Below are 25,477 nucleotides of genomic sequence, written 5' to 3' on the forward strand. Positions count from 1 at the left end.
ACTTGTATGAAAACCCTTTAAAGGTGTAGCAACTGGGGGAGTTCCAGCTTCCAATCACCTCAGAGAAACCCAACATGAGTGCACAAGCTGAACTGTGAATTTATTTTATTCTTGTCATGTCATTAGGATTGTAAGCATAGAGAGAGGGAGGGAGATTGTAAAAAAACCTATAAAAATACTGCATTTTCAGCTACGTATTTAAAAAGTTTCTTTGCTATTCTTTTGGTTTATACGGTTTTAGAAAGTTGTGGTGGAGGAGCCCCCACCCCCGGGAAAGTACACAGTGCGAGAGCCGAGAGATCTGCGTAGCAAGTTCATTCTGATGATGGAACAGAGAGTCAAGGATAAAGAGGAGGAGGAGCGACTACAGTGGGAGGAGGAGGAGAGGAAGAGGATTGAGGTATTTAATGACAAGTATTAATTATTAAGACAAGAACTGATTAATTTTTTTCGTATATATTTGTTTGATTTATTCTCCATTCAAATGCTTGCCTTCAATTTCCTAATTGCAGTTATTTAATTGTATCTGTAAATAAAGAATCTAGACCATAGAAAAGGTGATGTGACTGAAATACTTCATATCTGTTTTAAATTAATAACTAATTCCAATAAGAACAGAGCTTTTAGAATGTATCTGTTTTTATGTTGAAAATAATTGTTTTAACAGTGTTTTTAAGAGTTTATTTAAACAACAATATCAAAACAGTTGCTTTAAAATCAAACTGTTCAAGGGTTGATAATAACAATAGGTAAGAATTACTTTTTAATTACATCACTTCAATTAAATACTGTAGAAGATGATGGTGTGTATTAGTTGCTAAAGGTTTTGCCAAAATAATCATTGCTTTGTCCAATAAGTGTGCCTGAAACATTACTTATTTTCTTTGAAGATTAAAAATAAGCCGTATGACAGTGTGAGCCTTATCTCGTTTTCATTTTCAATTTTTCCGATGAAGAGCTGAACACCATGCCATTGTAGTCTTGGTGTAAGTCTGTGACTTTGCTATTAGTCCTCCTCCGTAGACTCCGTAATGGTTATAGTCTTGGCTCTCTAACCGAGAGATCATGGGTTCAAATCCAGGGAGGTCCAATAATGTCCTTTGACAATAAAAACTAGTGTACTTCTAAGCCGTCATAGCTGACGCTGAGGCTTAAATGAGATTAAAAAAAGGCTTTGCTATTGAAACTGTTTTGAATACTAGCAAAACTTACTTATTCCTGTAGTTCTTGAAAATGAAATATTTTATTCTAAGCAGGTGAGGGCATTCACCTAATCTTCTACACTGCAGAATACAGGTCACAATACGTCTGTGTTCTGTAGTTCAGTTTTAATGAATAGTATTGTATTTATTTTTTTACTGAGTGCATGTTTTAGAGTTAGTGAAGTTGACACACAACATGGTGATTGTGATTCCTGACTTGAGCGTGTCACAACGCTCTGGTATGATTTTTTATTTCAACCTAGTTTGTAATTATATGTAGGTTAGTTATTTACCTGAAGAAGAAGAGATCAGATTGCAGATCTCGAAATGTAGTATTACTGAGTTTTTGTTCCACTGAACGATGGCAAATGTACGAAAAAATCCTGTTTTCCTTCACAACCCTTCCATTGTCAAAAATAAACTTCAAACAAAGAATGTTTTAGAGGACTGAAATAGCATGATAAAAATATATGCCTTTAAGCATCTTGAAGATGAATGATTGACAATCGCTTTTTAGTATAAGAGAGAATTGTAAAATAATTTAATTTTGGAGATTCTGTTCAAATTCTCCAACAAAACATAGTAACAAAAATATAATTCTTGCATTTACTTGTGATTTAGTCCATGCATGTTTTCAATTCTCTCATAAAAACCAATTATTGCCTGTGAGAGTTTTTTGGGATGTGTTAAAATTGAAAATAAAATCCACATAATTCCAATTGTCTATAATCCTTATTTAAGCAAAATGTTTCTACTGTGTACTAGTGTGTTTCCTCCATATATACTGTACTTGCTGTTATTCACAATAGTGTCAATGATATTTAAAAAAAAATGTTTTAAAGTGTTATTGACTCTCCTGAAAAACTTTATATTATGCTCCTTGTACTTGGTTTTCAATCTCAATCCTTCAATTATGGTACATAAGAATCATAATATAATAAAGAATTTGAATTTTTTGTAAGATATTATTTAGCATGAAAAATTACATGAAGTGTTTTGAGAAATGGGTTGAAGCAGAAAAAAGACTGACTGAAGGAATGACAATCATCCATTCACGTCAAAGGATTGTTGCACAAGAAAAGGAAAGATAGAAAAATGTTCTCACCCAACTCTTTGCTATTATGAAATTTTTAGCGCAGCACCAACTTGCCTTTGGAGGGACCCATACTATATAAACTAGACAATGGAAACTACTTAGATATATCACTCATAACCAAGTTCAATCTTGTGATAAAAGAACACATTTCAAGAGTTCTAATGAATGAAAAATGAAGATGTGTCTCGTACCTTGGGAAAATCATCCAAAACGAGCTTCTTTTCTTAATGGGAAATAGAGTACGAGAGTCTATTTTAAACAGAGTCAAAGAAGCAAAGTACTTTGCATTATTTATAGACTGCACTCTAGATTTGAGTAGAAAAGAACAACTTAATAAAATTTTATGATATGACCATGAAAAAAGTGGCAAAACAGAAGAAATATTTGAAAGTTTTCATTTACTTTGTTGAGATCACAGACACCAATGGGAATGGCATGACTGAAACAGGTTTTGAGGCCTTAGAAAACTATGGCCTTGACATTCTAAATTGTAGAGGCCAAGGCTACGACAATGGGGCTAACATGAAGGGCGAACATTCTGAGTTACAGAAACGAGTTATCGAACACAAAAAAAGGACTTTTTTTAGCCACAGCTTAAACTTGGTGGTCGACCTGATGACGACCTCTTTCAAATTAACTTGGCAAGTAAGATGTTACAATCAACTTTCTGCTGTAGAAGCGTTGAAATCCATTTCAGAGTTTTTAGTCTACTTTCGTGAAAATGGATTTGTATCTAGTTTGGTGAAAGCAAAATAGTTACTGAAAAGCTGAAAGTTGAAGCGAAATTCAAAACCCCAATTACTTAGGAACAAAGAAAACACTTTGATCTTTTTGTACTGTGGGGTATTCACAGCTGGGTGGTCGTACTACCCAGTCCCAACCATTCAGATATGGAGCAGGTGCTGTAGATATAATAGAAATATTCTATACTGTAGGAACTTGAGAAACCACCACAGTTTTTAGTCCACTTTCGTGAGAATGGATTTGTATCTAGTTTGGTGAAAGCAAAATAGTTTACTGAAAAGCTGAAAGTTGAAGCGAAATTCAAAACCCCAAGACTTAGGACAAAGAAGAAACACTTTGATCTTCTGTACTGGTGGGGTATTCATAGCTGGGTGGTGTACTACCCAGTCCCAACCAGTCAGATATGGAGCAGATGCTGTAGATATAATAGAAATATTCTATACTGTCCAGGAACTTGAGAAACCACCACATGACCCCCTGTACTGGTGGGGTATTCACAGCTGGGTGGCTGTACTACCCAGTCCCAACAAGTCTGATGTAGAGCAGGTGTTTTTCATACAGCCAGGTTCTGGGGTGGAATCCGGTCCTGCCGACCCTCTCTACTTGGGCATTGAGAGCCTGTGGAACCATCGCAATTATTGGGTCAATGTGCAGAACTGCAGTGGCTGTAAGGTAATCCTCTGTGAAAGTGAAAAATATTTATTTGCTTTAAGTTTGCTGTGTTTATAATTAAGGAGAAACTATTTGTTTTGAATACTTACAAAAGACAATGTAGGCAACAGTAAGTATTAGAACAACTTTGTATGAAGTACTTCTAAAAAGTACTGGGCAGCAATGAAGCATATCCCAATGGTTTTAGATAAGAGCAGGATGAGGGAGGAAGAAAAAAATGTATTGAGTAAAGTATATGCATATTACAGTTCTTGATATATCCTGGAAACATAAGTGTAAATCTCTTGTATACAATCTTTTAAAAACCGAAAAGTATTTGAATTGACCAAATAATTTGATTTTGTAAAGATAGTAGCGCTAACTTCACCTGGTAAAATAAGACATCTTACTTTTTTTTAATCTAAGAAACAGATCAACAAAAGGGTTGACCATCACCTTGTGGTCCTGCCTTGTGACAGGTAAAAATCTAGTCGAGGAAAATCATCATAATCAATAGAAAAGGAGTCAAGGAAAATAAATCCAGTTAAAAAATTAACTTCAATATAAACGTGTAGGTGAAAATTTTAAATATTAAGATTTATTTGTAATAGATGACATAGAAGAAGATATATTATTTCTCATTTAATATGAAACATCTACAACCTTAACAGGTGTACTGCGACACCTGTAATGTACTAATTTTAGGACTGCCGGGGTAACATAACGCTGTGAGCACTCGCTTCTGTTAAACTAATATTTTTCCTAATGGATCTAATGGTTTTTATTTGTTTACCTCATCAAATATACTTGATGCATGCTTATGCGAGTATATTAGATTATGTAATAGACTTCATAAAGAATCTTAAAAATTACTTGAGATGGATTGAGAATGGGTTAACCCAAAAATGAGCTATAAGTATTTTGTGAATATGTCAAAATTGTTACTTCTTAAGTTAACCCATATGATCATTATGTATACGTGATATTTTCTGTTCATCTTGTCTGTATAAGCCCTTTTTGAAAATTAATAAAAACAAGGAAGTTTATTCTGTGATTAAATAACACATGAGCTACACTCAAAATCAGAATCATCTTTATTCAATAATTCGATGCAGTAAAAATGAATGGTGTTATATTGTTACAACATAAGATAAGTTCTGAATGTGTTAACATTGTTACCATTTGTAGGATCTGCAGTTTGAGCTACGAGACACATCGTGTTGGCAACACCTGTTGCCTGGTGAGCCATGGGAGTGGCAAGAGATCTCCAGAGATATGGATCTAGACCAGAAGGACACAATCCTGCTGGAGAAACACCTGGACATGCCTGCATCTTGGGTCCAGCGACTGCATATCCCTCACGACCGTAAGTATCCTTCTGACACTCTTGTAGAGGCAACAAGAGATTCACATATCAAAGGTTACCCAAACACAATCCATCGTAAGATTTTGTGGAAATATTTATTTTGAAGCATCTTGAGTTATAAAAGTGGGTTTCGTGGAACATTTTGTCTATGTGTATGTGCAGATCTTTTGTCATTATTGCTATAGATCATATACATAATTGAATTCTTAAGATTTTTGTGGACAGGTCTATCTTTAGTATTTGTATATTATACACTTTTCTGAGTATTTAAATCCTAATCAACTATAATTTCTTACAGGTAAATAACTAATTTTTTGCCAAAAGAAACATATGCCTGTTATTTTGTTATAAGTTTGTTCTCTGTTTCTAACCCATTATATATCTTAAAAATATTATTTGCTGATTCCTTGATTGTCCTGGAGCCATCTAAGTTCCAGATGATTACACAAAGTATGGCTTACATAAACTCCTAAACAAGTGCAGAAGATATTTGACAGGAGTTAAATGTTCTAAGGGATGTAAAGCATCTGAAAAAATAAATATGAATTTACCAGATAGCTTCTTTCAAGTTGTGGTCATGTGAGAATTGCTAGATTTCTGTCTGAAAGATTATACTAAAGTTCTCAAGATTCCACTTTTATATTAGGGGTCTAATTATAAATGCCAAATCATAATTTGGTTCATACTAGCAATCCGTCAATGTACCACTATTAGATTTGGTGCGGATGTCATTTTTGACCTTGCATCTGTGAAGAGTATCTAGGTGAAGAGTATCAATGTAGATTGAGATGGAAAGAAAAAACTGCTCATGTAGGTATAATATTTTTATCTAAGTTCTTTGATACGCATGAAACCAGGTGTCATAACTAACATCAAATCTCACTAAACATCACAGTGTCATAACTGATTCACACTGAGTCAAAACATTACTTACACCACACATAACGCAGCTATGGTACACGAATGTTGAGTTTAACTCCAGGTCATCTTTCACTTTGTGTAGTGTCTGGAATGTGACACTGTCATAGACTTGACACCTGGAATTTGGAGTCATGTTTGTATGTAGAGATCCAAAAATTGTCAATAACGAAGAAACTCAAAATAAACACTGTATATCTCGAAGTCAGAGACACCTAGACTACAAAATATAGTGTAATCTAGGTGAAGAGTATTCCTGTTGTCTCATCAGGTGCAACAATTGAATATCTACACCTAGATTACACTATATTTTGTAGACTTGGTGTCTCTGTTGAAATGATATTAAGAGATTATGTTGAGCTTCTTTGTCACCGACTTTTTTTGGATCTCTTCAGACAAACATGACTCGAGATTCAAGGAGTCAAGTTTGTGACAGCGTCACATTCCAATCGCTGCACTAAGAGGAAGGTAAACTGGAGCTAAACTCAACTTTCACATTGAAAAATTTCCGCCTCACTAGGGAGGGCCATCTTTAGTCAACAGCATCTGTTAACTGAAGATAGTTGTCCACACCTAGGCTGAAAAATTCTAAGAAGTAAATTGCGTAAGCAATGTTTTGACATGGTATACTAGAAAACTTTTATATTTGATAATTAGGTACAATATTACCTGCACAGAGAATGTGAAATTCTAGCCAACAATAAGAGAATGTCCTACACAAACTACGTTACCTCACCAGTTCCTATTTATTGATAGTCTGTGTGTACACTGCCAGTCAGTTGTACTTCAATTAGGAGATGCTGACAGGCAATACGTCGAGTAATACATACAATGCTGTAGAGGCAGTGCAACAGAGAGACCACGGTACTAATGGTCGCAAGTCTTAATAGACTTGAAAATTTGTTTGATCGTCACACTGACTGTATTTTGGGTCACCTAACCAGGGTACCACATACAACCTGTTGGCAGAAATCTGGTTTCAAATTTCCGGGATAATCCAACAGAGTAACAAACAATTCATTAGGGACCATTTTGTTGTCTGAGCACATTGTCTAGGTAGGCATTCCATGTTAGTTTAATTATTTTACTGATTAGTAGTTTTTATACTGTAGGATATGAGCAGCGGTATCCTCTAGGCCAGAAGAGCACCTACTACAAGAAGGCGTTGGTAGAGAAGTTTGCTCCATACCTGCACGACGATGGGCTGGTCTGCAGAGTAACCACATATGAGGATTATGAGTGCCAGGAGCCACAGGTGGAATACCAGATGTTCCAAAACAGGGAGGACTGTCTGTTCCGCTCCATCCGGTATTTTCAGCCAGAGACGATCATTGATGAGTATGAGAAGGGCAGGGAAGATGCACTTATGAGTGAGTGTTTTATTCGTAGTGTTTATCTAATAAGATTGGAGGATAATTTTTTAAATGCCATTAAACCAGTGGAAATAGTTTTTATTAACAGAAGCTTTAAAATTCATGATTTTATTTTATGAATCCCAAGATGGAAGTTCTATATTGAACTCCACCCTTTCTCCCACCACCATTGTTGTTTTTCATCATGCAATCTCATTTCATACAGGAATTTTTATTTCTTACCACATAAGTCTCTGTAAGAAAATCATTTAACTCTGGATCTTGATTATACGATCTGGCTTCTTCTGTGGCGAGGAAGACAATCCAATAATCATAAGATTATTGAACACCTGAATTTTAAATGAAATATTTGATAAGTTAGAATCAGAAACATTCTCAAATAATTAATTTATGTTTAAACTTCGAGAATATCAGAAATCATTAATGTTTACTTTAGAAAATCCTGACTATACTTTATTAGTTTCTTACTTTTATATGAATATATGCTTTATTATAGTTTTTGGATTTATATTTATAAGCTTGCTATATGTGTAAAATTTTTTGTGTAAGGACAAACACGATACACAGAGGAGAGCAGGCGGGTGATGGAATTCTTCCAGCAGGTACGCCATGACAGTCTTAAAACTCTGACTCTCACACCGGTGTCTCTGGAGGAGCAGTTTGAGAGCCGAGAGGACCGACTGTACCATCGCTTTGTAACCTTTGACCCTCGCACCCGTGCCCTCAACAAGTGGTCCATCACCGATGGCACCATCCGTCGAACTGTTACTGTGAGTGGCAACCACATAGACTTTGTGCAGGATTATTTTTTACTGTTACCATTGGTGTGCAAATGTTACAACTACAGTAGCCTTTATCCCTGGTCTCATGCAAGGCTAAGCCATTTATAATAAATTGTAATTTGGAAGCATGCTACTTATATTTACCAGTGAGAGCCCGGACCTTATCAGCTAGCTCTGGGATCATCTAACGTGTAATATTAAAATAACCAATTAATTCTAAACATTATTAAATTAACCAACAAATAGACAAAAGAGCATAATTATATACTCATACCTAAAAACAATTTATTCAAATCCCTTCAGCCATTACTCCTGTCTAAAACTATAAACACTAGTTAAATTCCTCATTGTTGCAAAATTACTAAGAATAATCTAATACAATTTCTGCCATCCAATCACCCCCACACCTAGACCTTAAAATTAAAAATTTGCAATTCATCTTATAATGTTGAAACTCTAAAATAACAAAGTTGTACTCATCAAGACTGATGGGATGGTTGCTCCTCTTTGCCTCCTACTCATGGGAACTTTTCTCGCACCACCCGCTTTATCCTTGCAACTGTTTAAGCAGGGCAGTACAAGCAAACCAGTGCACCCATTTATTAAATATTTTACTGTTGTACCTCCATTTAGTCTGATGAGAAAAGTAGATCAACCTCTCTTCTTGTACAGGATCAGTATATGTTTAGATTATCACTCAAGAAAATTTGGGGAAAGAGTACACAAGTTTTATATAAAGATTTTGAATTAATTCTTTCATTTCTGAAGTAAATTTTCATAAGTTTTCAAGAAACAGCCTTAATTGATTTGTTCTTTTCAAGCTACAATTATAGACTTATTTTGTACATTTGAATAAAATAATTTTTTGTGAATATTCTCTTTCCACGTAGGACTACCTTTCAAACTAAGTTAAATATTTTAAATACTATCTCAAAAATATAGAAGATGAGGATGTAACATTAATAAATTTTGTATTGATAGAAATTGAAATAGTTCTAATGTTATACAGAAAATTATCGAGAAGTTCCATCGCAACGAAGAGCTCGTGGCGGACAGAGACATTGCAAGACGAGAGTTTGACATAACAAACGAAGAGATTAATATAAACTACCACTACGCAGAGGGGAAAATCACAGCAGGGACACGGTACTTCGTCAAGCCCCCACTTGCTGACCAGGGCGACCGACTCAAGTTTGACAGCAAAATGACTTCAGGTTATGTGGTGAGTAGGGAGCTCACGTTGGGTGTAGCGAGGGGTACTGGGGTAGGTTCAAGCAAATTCCTTGAATATGCCGTTATACTTACCCCATCCCTCTACAGCAATGCTTGCCTGCTCCAGTGTGAACTCATTGTCCTCACTGTGTTCATTTACCTTATTCAACTAAAGAATATCATTTAAGTCATTGTTAACAGTATAGTTAATCATGTGCATTATTTAATCAGTACTTGTAATTTAGGAATGTAAGTCATTAATTAGTAATATACAAAATGTATTGATAATTATCATATGTTTAACATATGTATAGTGCTTATTTAAATATATACTTATTATTTATGTAAATTTCCTAATTTATGGTAATCATTACAAGGTGACCAACTGTTTTGTATTTATGTTATTAATATTTTTTTTTAATGCGTGTAGTTTAAACCTATGGAATAAATTGATAACTACAAAAGTAGCAATATAATTAATAATATAAAGAATGTTACAATCATATTAAAATAATTACCCACATTAGCATTACTAACCAATAAAAATAGTCTAATAGATAAAATTAAAACAAAAACAAAGACCGAAACAATGTGTTTAATAATACTATACAAATATAAAATTGTTCTAAATTAAGAAAATGTGTAGTGAAATTATAATAATTTATTATAATTACAAATTAAATGTATGTTATTTAATTAAAAAGGTAAATAAAATATTCATAGTCTAGTATGTGCAATACTTTTAGAAATGCATAAAAGTGATTGACAGGGACCCTGACAGGCGGATTTCTCCTGTTAAGCGGCCCATACACTAGACGTGCATTGCACGCCGTGCAGTTTTTTATACTGGCACGCCATGCTTGGCATGGCACTTTGTGCCCCACACACTGACAGTTTAGTCAGTCCCTTGACGTGCTAGAAGTTGGTTGTGTTATTGTGATATTGTGTAGTATTGTCGTGCTATAATATTCTACTACTATGCCTCTTGTAACTAAACATAAAGCGTTAACAGTATTGTTGATTGGTGCGATTCATGACGATAGAAAAGTGAAGAAGAGAAGAAGACAATATTATGGACGAAAAATTCGTTAAAAGAGGGAGAAATGTATTCTGATATGAGACTACTAAAAGACTTAATCAGGAACCACAGTTTTGCACAGTTCCACAAGGTCTAAATACGCATTTTGTTTTAGTCTTTTATTTGAGTACTCTTTACACTTCACTCGTCACAAACAATGGTGATTTCTGGTAATAATGGTAAGAAATTAGGAGAGAGAAAAATTTGTGTCAGCAGTCGACATGGTAAATATAGGAGAGTATTTGCCGCGAGAGAACGAAAAATAACCTCAAAAGACACTCCACTCTCAGCACGTGGCACGGGACTGGCCCACACACTTGCAGGGTGGCACGGCGGCAGGTGGCACGGCACACCGAAAATCAAACCAATCTTGATTGCCATCGTGCCATGCAATGCACGGCGTGCTTAGCACGGAGACCTCCACACACTGGCACGTTTCTTCCAATTTTGGCACGTTGTGCTTGCACGGCGTGCATTGCACGTCTAGTGTATGGGCCGCTTTACTCTACTTGTGAGCTCCATACAGTAGGTGAGCCAACACTAGGCTCTATCTCAAATTAAACCATTTGATGGATAAACCATTTTTATTTTGGAATATATTCTGAGAAATCTGATTCATCAAAAGTCATATATTGTGCAAACAGCATTGAATATCCTTCTCATTACCCCAAAATCAATTCTCAAAATCAAAATCTTGTTCATTTGTCAACTAAGCTTGGTATACCATCTCACTGCAACTGTATAGAAACGGAAACTCAAATGCTCTGTGACAATACAAAAACAATTGCATATTTATAGTTCTCTGATAATTTTATCATAAGCTAAGTTATAAACACGAGTCTGTCAAACTTGTTCACCCACCCAGTTTGAATATAGAGGAGAGGAAATTACATGCTCTGCAAATAAATGTACAACATGATAAATTATGCACCAAAGTGCATATTAATAAGTACTGTATCTTGAAACTATAATATACTCGTACATGACTAGTGGTCACAAATCTAAGCAAATTTCATTAGAAACCTTTCCAATACACGCTCTCTAAACCTAGAAATTTAAAGAGATGAGGTTTGGTGAAAGATGAGAATGTATGCGAACAAAGTCAATGTTGGATACGTTTTTATTTTAAATGTTGTTCCTATTCGTTTAAGTTTAATCATATGCTTTAGTAAAACTATGTTAAGACAGTCTTTGAGAATTTTTTTTATTCAATTTTTATTTTATTTCAAGACAATTTGTGTCAATCACTTCTCCAAAAACCCTTAACAACCATCTAGTGTATCACTATGCTGTAATGAGTATATTCTCATGAAATGAAAGTCTTGTTTATATCTGAACCATTGTTACTCCTGCCTAGAAATGAAAGTTATTTAGAAAAAATATACCATATGATAAGATAAGACAAGACTGTCAATCATCTCTCCCTGTCAGTATCTAGTCTGTTATGAGCAGACCTTGAAATTTATTCTTTCTCCACAACTTAAATTATTTATATGAACTTTTACTTCAAATTAATTGGAACTAACAACAGAGGTAATGTTGGCAGGTGGACACAGCTGCTCCTCCCCAGAAGAAGGTTGAACTGTTCTGGCTGCTGGAGGCTTGTCTCAAAGCAGAACGTGATGCTCTCAAGCACATTCGTGACATGGAAGATGAGGTATACAGTGATGATAATATTGATGTAAATTTTTATCTATTAACAAGTCTTTGTGTCTTATATATACAAGTACTTCAGAGGATGAATTTTTATATGATTTAGTACTGCAACACAACATTCTGCAGTTGGTTAATGCACAAGTAAATGTTAAATTATCCATCCCAGTGTGACCATTTTTGGAGATTTAAATTATTGGTTGAACCTATTTCTCTTTGCCTACCTACCTGAACAAAACTTTTATTTTTTAAACACTGCTATGAAACCTAACTCAATGAACAAAAATGTGAACGTATCATGTGGTAAGATATCTCGATAAAGTTCATTTGGAGACATTAAACATATCGGCCTTATTGTATAATGGTACATGCTTATCTTGTTTATGTCATCAAACATGACTGAGATTACTCCAAATCCCAAGGTAAAATATTAAATATCTTAATCAATAGTTCCAAAATTTAATATTTATGTGATATTACTGAATTATGTTTTAGATTTTGTCAATACTCCGTAGTTTGGCACTGGAAACTGCTGAACCAAAACTAAAAATATCAATCTTTGATGAGGAAAGGAACAATGCAGCGAAGCAAGGGATGAAGAGATGTGTAAGTTTTATCATATCACATTGTCAGATGCTAGTTTTGTATGGGTTCATAATTATAGATATAACTACAGAACTGTTGTGGATGCAAGGAAAACTTCAAGGAAGTAATCTAAACCATCCTGGTAATATTTAAAGTCCAGTGTTCTCCCTAAGTAAATTTTAATAAATGCAAGTACGGAAAATGTGTTGCTGTAGTTTATTTATTCACTTTAAAGCTGTTATTGGTGCCTGCAGGAACAACAGCTGAAGGAGCAGACAGTGCGGGAAGCAGAGGCAGAGACAGACTATGTAGCTGTGTATCTGGTGCATTGTACCAACCCATGTCTGTTATTGTTAACTGCAGGAGCAACAGCTGAAGGAGCAGGCAGTGCAAGAAGTAGAGGCAGAGACAGACTCTCTAGCTGTGTATTTGGTGCAGTTTACCAACAAACCTATGTCTGTTATGGTTGACTGCAGGAGCAACAGCTGAAGGAGCAGACAGTGCGAGAAGTAGAGGCAAAGACAGACTATCTAGCTGTGTATCTGGTGCAGTTTACCAACAAATCCATGTCTGTTGACTTGCAGGAGCAATAGCTGAAGGAGCAGACAGTGGGAGAAGTAGAGGGAGAGACAGACTATCTAGCTGTGTATCTGGTGCAGTTTACCAACAAATCCATGTCTGTTGACTTGCAGGAGCAATAGCTGAAGGAGCAGACAGTGGGAGAAGTAGAGGGAGAGACAGACTATCTAGCTGTATATTTGGTGCAGTTTACCAACAAACCCATGTCTGTTATGGTTGACTGCAGGAGCAACAGCTGAAGGAGCAGACAGTTCGAGAAGTAGAGGCAGAGACAGACTATCTAGCTGTATATTTGGTGCAGTTTACCAACAAACCCATGTCTGTTATGGTTGACTGCAGGAGCAACAGCTGAAGGAGCAGACAGTGGGAGAAGTAGAGGGAGAGACAGACTATCTAGCTGTATATTTGGTGCAGTTTACCAACAAATCCATGTCTGTTGACTTGCAGGAGCAATAGCTGAAGGAGCAGACAGTGGGAGAAGTAGAGGGAGAGACAGACTATCTAGCTGTATATTTGGTGCAGTTTACCAACAAACCCATGTCTGTTATGGTTGACTGCAGGAGCAACAGCTGAAGGAGCAGACAGTGGGAGAAGTAGAGGGAGAGACAGACTATCTAGCTGTATATTTGGTGCAGTTTACCAACAAACCCATGTCTGTTATGGTTGACTGCAGGAGCAACAGCTGAAGGAGCAGACAGTTCGAGAAGTAGAGGCAGAGACAGACTATCTAGCTGTGTATCTGGTGCAGTTTGCCAACAAACCCCTGTCCCATCAGAACATCATGGAGGTGCGACAATATTGCCTCAATGAGTACAAGCAGCTGCTTGTCGACAGAGCCAACAAGATGCAGTTCAATTTTGATAAGGTAGAAATACTACTTAAAATTCTGGTTTAAAATAAATGCTCAATAATTTATAGTTATTTAATAAGTTAAAGTAAGAACTGTTCATTAAGGAACAGTCAATATATATACTGTGTGGCAGACCATCCGTCCGCAATGTATAGTAGCTGACCCGAGAAACCTACCTTTTTTTGTTTTAACAAAAATTCTCATGTTTTGTCCCAAAAGAATGTATGGAAATAAGTTTTAACACATGAAAATACCCCAAAATTGTCTGCCTCAACCTGTATGCTATACGCTACAAATTAAAATTTTTTTGTCATTTATTAGAAATTTCCCTTGTTTTAACATAATTTAAAAAAAGGAGTTATGGATTTGTCTTATTCCTTAGCTCTGTAACCACAAGTCATAAATTAGTTAGAGAAATATCTTTCATGTTTTTAAAGATGTTACATTTAATGATGATGACAGCACAAAATGCTATATTTAGGAAAACCTTTGTGAGCTATAATTTAAAAAATAATATTTGTTGAACTACTTCAAAGGTTTTCCCTTTTCTCTTGAGATTAAAAGAGTGATTTGAATATAAGTTTGTACACTGTACAAAGACCCATCCTTAACCCTATAATTGTTACACACATTTCAACACATTGAAGTGCCTATCCCATAGTGTAGTTGATAACTATGGTGTTTCAGCACATATCAATAAAGGTGAAATCTATGATTTAATTCTTCTGTTTTAACTCAGTTTGAAGCAACACATTTTAGCTCACTACACAGTAATTGGAAAACAATTGCTAGAAAGAAGTGAATATCCTTTGGAATGGCAGAAACAGTCTCAAAAGCATTTATACACAAGAGGAGTACTAAGAGCGCGGCTAGGGTGGTCGAATCAGTCAGCAGTTAGAGGATAAAGAGCTCATAACATTTATTGACCCAGGGGACACAATATTGTAGTTGCAAATCTACATGAGCATAGATAGATGTATATACAGGGTGTTCAAACAATACGAGGAAATCTTTTTGGATAATAACAATGAAAATAAACTAAAAGTTTCTCAAACAGTATGGTCTATTTTGCTATTTTTAGCATTGGTTTGGTTGTAATTTTATTAGAAAAAATCATTACTCAGAAACGGTTATTTTACGGTGTTTTAATTTGACATGTTTTTACTTTATTATTAGGATGTAACTTTCTGCTGATAGAAAAAATATACCTTTAGTAGTTCCAAATTGTGAATTTTAAAGGACTGTTAAAAATTTTTATAAAATCAGCATAAAGAGAAAAAAATTACACACAAAACATAATTTGAAAAAGACAAAAATGTTAGTACCTTATTTAATATGAACAATAAAGGAATAAATGCTTGTTTACAAAATGACAGAGCTCTTCTTCTGACTGTAGTAGATTGCATGAGAGTAGTAAACATACATTTATTCCGCCATTTTTCATCTGTTCATAACAAATAGGTTATTCAAATTTTTTGAGTGGTGATTTTCGGATCTGTGGGTTATAACTGGTGAAAATGCCAAGTCTTCTGAAAATTCCATCATGAGGCTGATTCCAATTAGCAGCTTTCTATAAAATTACTTATGCAGGGGAGAAATTATGAATCAAATCACCCATAATGGACTACATGCTTTTTACAAGAAGACTGGATATTCTAGGCTGCTGATACCAAGACATACCGCACAGTGAAGTATCTGGAAGTTATTCTAGATGGCAAATTGTAATGGGGGATTATGCTATGAAGACAAATTAAAACCTTCTGGGTCTGTATAAGAGGGATTGATAAAGGTCTTCACCTACACAAAGTATACGCTCTACGTAGCCATCATCAGACCTTCCTTGGACTGTAATTAATGCTTTTATTCACTGTCATTAGAGACAAAGAAGGAAATAGTTATGAACGGAACTTATCAACATTCAGTGAGTGGTTTTTCTGGGGATTACATAGATGTCAGTACATACAACTCCACTCTGTGTTTTGGAGATTTTTATTGACCTTCTTCTAGAGTCATTCATTTGAGAAAGAAGAGAGCAATGTCGAGGAGACCATGCCAGCATATCTAAGATTATAACCATATTGCCTATGTGTTAAAGAACAGATTGATTGGGCCGGCAATGTTCTTACTCCTAATGGTGTATAAAAACTGTTGCTAAATGGTGGGCTAGAGCAACAATGATGGTTAAAATTCAGGTAAAAACCAAACATATGCCTTTGAAAAATTGCCTGAATACATAGGAATAGTCTGTATAATAATTTGCCTAATAATTTCAGACCAGAGAATTTGTTAGGGGCTACTTGCTAGAAAAGCGTTTTTTATAGTGATTTGAATTCTTAAGTGAATGACAATGTTTTCAATGATTATAATATTTTATGTTAATGATTTTACCGTTTGCTGTTGATTATTTCTATTTCATGTTTAGTTTTCAATGTATTGTATATAAATTTGAATACCAATACCATATGTTTTATTTATACAAATTGTGTGTTATTTTTGTTTAGTATATGCACTAACAAATTGACATATCCCCACCATATGGTATTCACTGTTATATTATTATGTAACAACATAAAACTATATATTGGGTAAATGAAATTTCACTTAAAAAGAGGATAAAATTAGAGACGTTAATCATTGTTAATTGTTGACATCACCATGAGGTATTCTTTACACATGGTGTTATGTAAACATAATAAATTTTTGCTTGAGTGTCTGTCAGTGAAGCCTATCACTTGAGTGGCTGAAGCATTTTTATTTGTCTTATCTGCCGCATATCTTGAGAACGGACTAATACAGAATTTTGCATGAAGCTTCATTTCTACATAGACAAAATTGAGTTCAATGATGGTGCATGTTTTTTCAAGGGATTTGGCTGAGCGTTAGTGAACATTTTTACATTGGTCTTATAGTTAATAATGATGGTAATGAAATAAACCGCAGAATAAATAAATTTTTAAATAAACCTAAAACAATCATAAGACATTGTAACACATAACATAGTAACAAACGAAGTTTTCAACTATCTGCAAGATATGTGGATAAAGATTTAATCTGTAAACTTTAAATATTGTGTGTAACTTCATTTCTACATGAATAAAAGTGAGTTCTAAGACAGTGCATGTTGATTTATGAGATTTGGCTGAGCATCATTAAAGCCAAATCGTATCACTCAGTAGGTTAACATGATTTTTCTTTTCTGTGTAATCGTATTTATGTGTGCAGGACATCTCAAGAAGGAAATGAACTTGTAATTTTGCTTGCACACTCAGCAAAGCCACTTATGCAACATATGGTGTGGTGTACTCCTAGTGTGTAGTACATAAGATTAGAGCAGGAAGATAGTATATGCAGAGTGCAGATGATCAGAGCAAGTTACACAGAATATTCTAGCAACTTATTTATATTTCACTTGTGTTCAATATTTTAAACAGTTAACTGAAGAGCTACAAGCGAAGCACCAGTGGTACGAGAACCTGGGAACACATGTGACCAACGAGCAAGAGGAGTCATACTTGGAAGACGTTCGCAGACTTGCGTTTCAGCTGCACGCACTGGAGTTGCGACTGTTGCGACATAGGGACTTGGCTGCTGAGAGGTACGCAGCACTGGATCTGTGGCTGTGTCATGATCCACGACTCGCTGCACTCAACTTGGACTGCTCTCGATCTTGATTGTCAACTGGATTTCATTATTATTGTATGACAAACATTTTGATTTAAAGATACTTTGAAATAAAATTTTTGCAGCTCTTTTAGTGAATCTTGAAACGCCTTACAGCACTTGTATAACAATAAAGCTTAATTTTTAACTATATAAACAATAATAAGTATTAATCTTAGAACTGACAGTATAGCGTTCATAAAAATGTGATCATTTGACTTTTTGACGATTATCTAAACTCAAAGGGATTAAAAAAAATTATTTAAAACCCTAACCCATTGCAACTTGTACTACTTAAATTACAACCTTGGTTTTGAGATACCTTATTTAAAGTCATACAATATTATGAGTTTTGGTGGAAGGAAAATCACATTGTGAGAACTCATTTGCTGCACTCTAAAATATATTTTTGAAAGATTTTCTATATTTTGCTTGTATTTCATTTGTTCTCTTTATATTAGGTACTCAACTACTTCAAATTAATTTGGAATGACAAGGTGTGATTCGTATCTGCTCAGCTTGTAGTTGTAGTTGACCTTATCAAATTATTTCACTGCTGGGTTTATAACATGTTCGGTACCGAAGGTTACAGTAGCAGTCTATAAAGTGTCACCCAACATTACTGCATCACTCAGTACTCAGTTTTAAAAATATTTAAAATTCCTACTAAATCTTTACATAGTACAGAACAGAAATATTTATTCATATGCATAGAGCCGAGAATTGTGCTCATAGTTAATATTGTTCGAGCACAGTATACTTTGCAATGTAGTGCAACATGATTGCGAGAAGTTGAAGTTTCCGTATTGTCACTTTTTGATTTGTTGCAATTTTTAATGAAATCCATTTGTTTTGCTGGATAAGCTGCTGCGTAAGTCATGTTTGAATATCAGAAGTTTGATTTCAGGTTCAGACACGCCCTTTGTATCTCTTAGAAAAGAAAACCCGAAACCCACTTCAATTTTGGAAAGAACATTGTTCAAAGAGTTAACTTTGATATATCTTTCAAATTCCAGCTACCTTTGTTTCTGTAAAGTAAATCTTTACATCAACTGGTTTAATTATCAAGGGCATTATATAAGAATTTGGAAAATCAAATCAAACTGTCCTGAGCAGATTTTTAAAAGCTCTAAAATATATACGCTTTAGTTTTGAAACTATAAAGTGTCATAATGTTATTAAAACTGTAGATATTTGTTACTATTTATCATGTTTTATAAAATTTTGAAATGTTATGTAAAAATGCTGATAATATTTTATAATTGTAATGATTTTATAATATATTTTTACTAAAAAATATTCTATTAAAATACAAGCTACTTGTGCATAACACTCCTTATTCCATGAATATTCAGTTAAGAATTAAATTGTGATTATTGTGCAAAATTAATTACACAATTGCTTAATACTATATTTCTTACTTTTCTAATTAAATCACTGTTTAATTTATTCCTAAATCCACAAAAAAAATAATGTCTGGACAGTCAAAGATAATGACCATTTATTTCAACATTTCGTATGCAGATTAACCATTTGAAAAATATTCTAACAATCAGTGTTGTGATTGTAACATCTTGTATCACTAGCATGCAATAAAAAGATTTTGGGGCAATGGTTCAGAAAAGTAAATTGTTAAGATTAAATCTATAAAAATATACATTTAGTAATTAACTTTTTCTAATTATTATACATATTATTCAGAAATAACTAGAAGATCTGTCATTCTGCCCGCAGCAGATTGCCAAACTCATTTTTAACATGTCTTTAACGAATTACATTATTTACTTATTATGAGATTTTATTTTTAAGCACATAATGGACTTTATAACTATGTAGTATTAAATGACGCATTGTTTCTCTTTTGGGGAAGAAAGGATGCTGAGAACCAACTTGTTACTTTATAGTGTTAACTATCCAAATAGTAGAAAAGATTGTATTTTACAGCTTCCACATACCTTTATGCTATAAAATGTGTACTTATTGGTAATTTTTTTTTTTAATTGGATAGGAAAGAAAGAGATTTGTCTTTTTTAATTTTAGAGGAGGTATGGTTTGGAGTCCAACCTAGTTGCCTTTTATACAAGAAATATACAGTGTGTATAAACATATATCACAGATTTAGTGAGCCAAATACTGTACATATAAAATTACAAAACGTTACGTATATCAATTTATTTAGTTTATTTTTATATTTTGGTGAAAGGAGGATTTGAGTCCAAACCATTACAATACACAGCCATATAACACTAAAATAGTAGGAAAGTTTTTGGCAGGAAAAATACATACTTTGACATTTTATAAATTGTTGATAAAAATATGCAATTTTGGTTTTGCTCTATTTGTAAAGAGAGGTTGAAAGCTAGATCAATTTACCTTACTTAAAAAGTAAATTTTGTAATTTGTGCCAAAAAGCCACTAAGTTAAAAAAACTGAGAAATGAATTTTGATTTTTTAAGGGGTTGAGGTTGTTTGTTTGGTATAAAATACAAAGATAATCACTTAATATCACTGACACCTTGCACATAACAAATTTAGAACAAAGCATATAGAATTATTTTTATAAGGAATTCAAATCCATTTATTGTATTGTGTATAGGTACTTAATAAATTGAAAAACTGTAAAAACCAATGTTGCAGAGTCGGTTGGACATTCAAATTAGTATGCTTAAAATTACTAGCATTAAAAGAAAAATTAAAAAGGGCATTGAACAGAAAAGAGAAATAACTGTCTGTATAGTATGTAAATATTTGTTAAATTTATTTTAAATTGATTAATTTTATAACTTAAAATTGTTTCTTTTATATTATTGAATGAATAGTTTTACATTCAATTACAATAATTTTTGCCTTATTCCAATTTAAAATATACCAACCTCTTTAGTCTCAGGGATGTTACAGTGGTAAATGACAATGTCTCTAAGGCACAACATTGGGACTGAGGAGCCAAAGCCTTTTACAATTTATTAATGACTATGTACAATAGTTAGACAAAATTGTTGAATTGATTTAGTGCAGTTTATAAGTATAATAACAACAGTTACAATATAGAAAATTTATTTCCTAAATCAAATGAGAGTTGCTGCTGTTTTATTTACATGTCTTCATCGGCGTAGTGAGCGTTGGTGGTGATAGGATGGCGGTTGGGAGAGGAATGGCGTAAGGACGGCCATGAGGGAATGGTGGAGTTGGATTTCAAATTGTTTCTTGGCTCAATCCAACTGTTTGACAGAATCAAATCCAATGTATATCTTTGTGTTAGATCTGGCTCGAGGATTTTATTAACCATGGCTCTAGCTCCAGCAGATAATGCATCACGCACTTTAGGTCGGAAGACCCACTTTTTTGCCACCTGATCTTTTAGAAGTTGCTTCAAATTAGAGTCATCAAAAGGCATGGATGCATTTAACATGATGTAAAGAATGACACCCAAGGACCAGACATCAGCCAGCTTGGGATTGTAGGGAGTCCCACTGACGACTTCAGGCGCGGCGTAAGCAGCAGAACCACAATAAGTCTGACTCAGCACTCTGTGTCCATCCCGGTCAACACAATACCGGGCAAATCCAAAGTCCGCCAATTTAACATTGAATCTCTTGGAGAGAAGGACATTTTCACATTTCATGTCTCGGTGGGCTATCTGCTTACTATGTAAATACTGCAAACCACTCGCCATTTGACGAAACCATTCCTTAGCATTTGGTTCAATGACGGCTCCATTTTTCTTAATAAAATCTAGCAGATCCCCGTTTTCCGCATATCTCATAAAAATAAAAACCCTCGGTCCTCTCTGTAGTATGCTGTGGACTTGTATTACATGAGGATTTTCGAGTTTGGTTAGGATTTCCAATTCTCTGGGGAAAAACTTGTCAAGGAAATCCTGAGGTGCCCTATCCTTGTCAAATATCTTGCATGCCAATCTTTGGTGTTTGTCGGAGTTGTGGTCTTGATAGTCTGCAAGGTGTACAGTGGCATATGAACCCTGTCCGATCTTACTGCCCACGATGTAACCTCGTTGGGCCAGTGCTTCCATCTCCGAAGTTCTCGGATGGAGGCTACTGTTTGTAGACTCTGACATCGCTATCTAAGTTATTCCTTTGTCCTCTTCTTCAAATTTTGAAAGCATTTGTTCATTTGGATAAGTGAAATAAGAAGAAATCACAATACCCAATGATGTAGTGCATGCCTGCTGGAATTCACATTTCTGTAACCATGTATAAACATTAATAATACAAAACATAACGATATATAGGTTTGTAAAAATAGATTGGATGTTATAGAAGCATGTAAATAATATATAAGTACTAGCTGTTACCCACAGATTCAACAACATTTTCTGCTGGACAACAGAGACGTCATTCACATATTTTTAAATGGTACACCAAACACTTCAGAAAAGTGATGGTCATTGAAAGATATTCAAATATTCTGAGCCATTTAAAATGATTAAAACTGTAAGTCTTAAGGATGTACGATTGTAATAAATATTATATTTACATTAATTTAATATTTATATGGTTAGAAAGTGTCTACAATTGTTGAAGTAATGTGTTTATTCCCGTTTTGAGTAATTTTAATAAATAATTAAAAATATTTAGCATTGAAAAACTACTTGATTTAATAGGCCGCATTTCAGAAAATGTAAGTGTAGTGGGCCATAGAGCCATATTGGTATTGTTATAATTCAATTGTCAAAAGTATCACCACAACTTCATGTTTAAAAATTCTGAGTTAGACTTTGTCTTTCTAAATTTGAGAAATTATGAAAATCATCCCACCCATCAAAACCAAAATTTAAAGGTATTATATGTTAATTGAAGTAAAAGTTCCTCTGACTCAATATAAAATTTAACGATACTAGTAAAACAGTGTTTTCATTTACATCAGTTTCAAAGAGAACAAATTTTAGTTTCAAAGTTTTATTATTTATAGGCCAAATGAAGCTTATTTTCTGGCAGAATTTTTATATAGTTGATAGAATTGATGGTTACTATTACCTGTGATGTAAATAAATTTTCTAGACCATTTTGCATCCTTCCACTTTATAGAAGCGTATTATAACGCTTTTCATTTAGTTTTTGAAAATGTTTTGATTTTTTTGTTAGTTCTGAAGGAACACTAAGATGGGAATCTAACTATTCTATCTAACATCTCTTTTTCCCAACAATAAGGATAGGTATAAAAAATCTATTTATCTATTTAACAACCAAGTTTAATATTTGTACTTGGCTGAGCTTTAGCAAAGCCTATCACTCAAGGGGCTATAAAAATGTAATTTGTCTGTCCTCACAATACAAAGAAACAAACTGGCTTATAGACTTGAAATTTTGCTTGAAGCTTTATTTCTACAAAGGCAACACTGAGTTTGATGATGGTGCACATGTTATCCCATGGAATTTTGCTGAGCGTTAGCGAATATTTTTACATTGGTCTTATGGGTAACCACGATAACAACAGGAAAATAAAGAAATAATTTTGTAAACAAATTGAGTACATGTGACATTTTTATATAGATGAATAAATGAAGATATATATGAATGTTTGTATGTCCTTTATAGAATTATAAACTATGTGACCAATCATTATGAAAATTTGTATGTATATGTATTTTTCCACAGAGGAGGTTTATATGCTATGTTCAAGTTTTCAAAGCGCCTGCACATTATAAACTGCTATTACAAGACAGTTACGTATATTAAACAGCCAAACACTATTTGAAGGCGCTAAGTTATGATGTATATTTAAAAATATGTGATTTATGTCTTTAAAATAAATTTCTGATTGAACTTAAAGCTTGAGGGTTAGACCACTTTATAATAAAGTACATGTATGTATACAATACACTTTTGACAGATTATTGGATTGTGATATCAAGGCTAACTCTACATCAGCGTTGGAAATATAATTCACTTCAACCAGAAGTGCTCGTACATGGTCAAAGCTTACGAAAAGCGTGCAGCCTTTTACTAGTGGGAAACAGCTAGTACAGAATAAAGAACAAATAATAGGAGTATAAAGTCAGCATTAAAAATACATGAAAAGTGTCTCAGACCTCCTCTTCAACTTAACCCTTTTACAGATTTAGTGCCCTGTAAAAAATAAACCCACTAAGAGCTATCTTAGAGCAAGATGATAAATCCTTACTATAAAAATACTTTTAAAAAGAAAATAATGTAAAACTTACTTCTTGTTTAAGACTTTGTGCAAACATGGTAACCAAAATTTACTTTTGAAATTAACCAATATTTTAAAATTAACAATTAGTCTATATCTAGTTTAGTAAGAAAACATTTTAAGGGTAACACCATAAGTTGTGACAAAAATTAGTAATTTAAAGCAAATTTCTTACGTGTACAGTGATAGTGTCTATACTTCAGATTTTGAAGATAGTCTTGAATACTATAACAATTTTGTTCTGGAGCGGGAAAATTTACTCAGATGGCAGCTAAATCAGGTTACTTAGAAACAACCATTATTGTTAACTAAACTTTCAAAAATTTCTAGACACATGAGATGAGAGATTTAAAATGGTATACAGGGTGAGGTGACCACCACCCATGCCCAAAACAAAATGCAGAGAAAATTAATATGTTTGACATCATCTCTCAACCATCGAAGATAATGCCAAACTTTAAATACAAAACATTTTAATTTTTAAGAGAGTTATTGATAGCTGTAATAAGTCATACCATTTGATTTGTTTAGTTCTTACTAGTTTTGGATAAAATAATTTGGATTTGCTAAAATTATGTAACAAGAAAAAATTAAACTGAAATAATGCAACTTTGATATTTTGGACCTCCCTGTAAACAAGGGAGCAAAATAAATTAATTTTTTTTTTCAAAATGATCATTGAATAGAGAGACCTTTAAAATGAGGTACAATCAACCTACCTTTACATTTTACAATCTTTAAAAAATGGTCCCTACCTTCCTTTGGCAGGTCGAAATATTTGGGGTTTTCAGTAAGATAAAGAAGGTAGGTTTCTTGGTCCAGCCGCTATACATTATGGACAGATGGTCTGCTTCAACCTGTCTATAATATACTCTTTATCGATAGTGTGTTCTGTGATCCTTGTTCGAAACTTAAAAATAAGGGGAAAATATTCCTATTATTTTCTTCAGACTAATTATTATTTTAAAAGTTTAAAGTGTTGTCTCTTTAATGTGTTTGATTGGTGGAATCAAGCATGATCAAACTGCAGCTTGCTTCAGTCAACCACTCTGAGGTTCTTCATTTTGGGAAAGAATTTGCTTTTAGTCCATAGAAAGTAGTGACAACACTGTAAAATTAATCATTTATTTACATATCAACATTATGCTTTAAAATTAGGAAAATGTTTGATTATAATTGAATTCTTTTTGACAGCAATACATACCTGTAAAGTGGAACATTTTTTTCCTTGGGGCGGCCTACTGCCATGCACTTAACCTCAAGGGCTAGGCTTACCAGTCTATGATTTCAGCAGTTCCACAAACCGCCGAAAACAACCTATCAGGTCCTCCTGGGGAAATTCACCATCCTTGTCCTAACTACCAAAGATGGCATACCGCTCCCTTGCTATTGAAGGGCAGTCAAGGAGCAGGTGCTCGGCAGTTTCATCCTGCTCATCACACATTCTACAGAGCGGATCTTCCTGAAGGATGCCGACTCTGTGAAGATGCTTTCTCAGGTAACCATGTCCTGTGATAAGACCAATAGCCTGAGAAGACATTGATCTATTTAGTGAGA

The 25,477-nt window shown here is 34.1% G+C and overlaps 2 protein-coding genes across 2 annotated transcripts in view; one reads left to right on the top strand and one right to left on the bottom strand.

Moving 5' to 3' along the window:
• The window catches only part of LOC124354152 (dynein regulatory complex subunit 7-like), a 57,273-nt gene extending 39,430 nt beyond the window's left edge, over positions 1–17,843 (top strand). The window contains exons 5-14 of the mRNA XM_046804407.1: positions 242–400; positions 3,493–3,714; positions 4,882–5,059; positions 7,090–7,347; positions 7,900–8,120; positions 9,142–9,354; positions 11,969–12,079; positions 12,571–12,681; positions 13,913–14,104; positions 17,521–17,843. Of these exons, the coding sequence (XP_046660363.1) occupies positions 242–400; positions 3,493–3,714; positions 4,882–5,059; positions 7,090–7,347; positions 7,900–8,120; positions 9,142–9,354; positions 11,969–12,079; positions 12,571–12,681; positions 13,913–14,104; positions 17,521–17,760 (1,905 nt within the window). The 3' untranslated portion in view covers positions 17,761–17,843. The remainder of the gene's footprint in view (positions 1–241; positions 401–3,492; positions 3,715–4,881; positions 5,060–7,089; positions 7,348–7,899; positions 8,121–9,141; positions 9,355–11,968; positions 12,080–12,570; positions 12,682–13,912; positions 14,105–17,520) is intronic.
• A 2,899-nt stretch (positions 17,844–20,742) lies between these two features.
• Positions 20,743–24,220, bottom strand: LOC124355801 (testis-specific serine/threonine-protein kinase 1). The gene is made up of 2 exons (XM_046806958.1): positions 24,096–24,220; positions 20,743–21,950 (listed from the first exon to the last, which is right to left on the bottom strand). The coding sequence occupies exon 2, from the start codon at positions 21,822–21,824 to the stop codon at positions 20,841–20,843; it is 984 nt and encodes a 327-aa protein (XP_046662914.1). The 5' UTR covers positions 21,825–21,950; positions 24,096–24,220; the 3' UTR covers positions 20,743–20,840.
• Positions 24,221–25,477: the final 1,257 nt, after the last annotated feature.

Source organism: Homalodisca vitripennis, chromosome 1 (assembly GCF_021130785.1).
Source record: "Homalodisca vitripennis isolate AUS2020 chromosome 1, UT_GWSS_2.1, whole genome shotgun sequence".
In the NCBI taxonomy this organism is placed as follows: Eukaryota; Metazoa; Arthropoda; class Insecta; order Hemiptera; family Cicadellidae; genus Homalodisca; species Homalodisca vitripennis.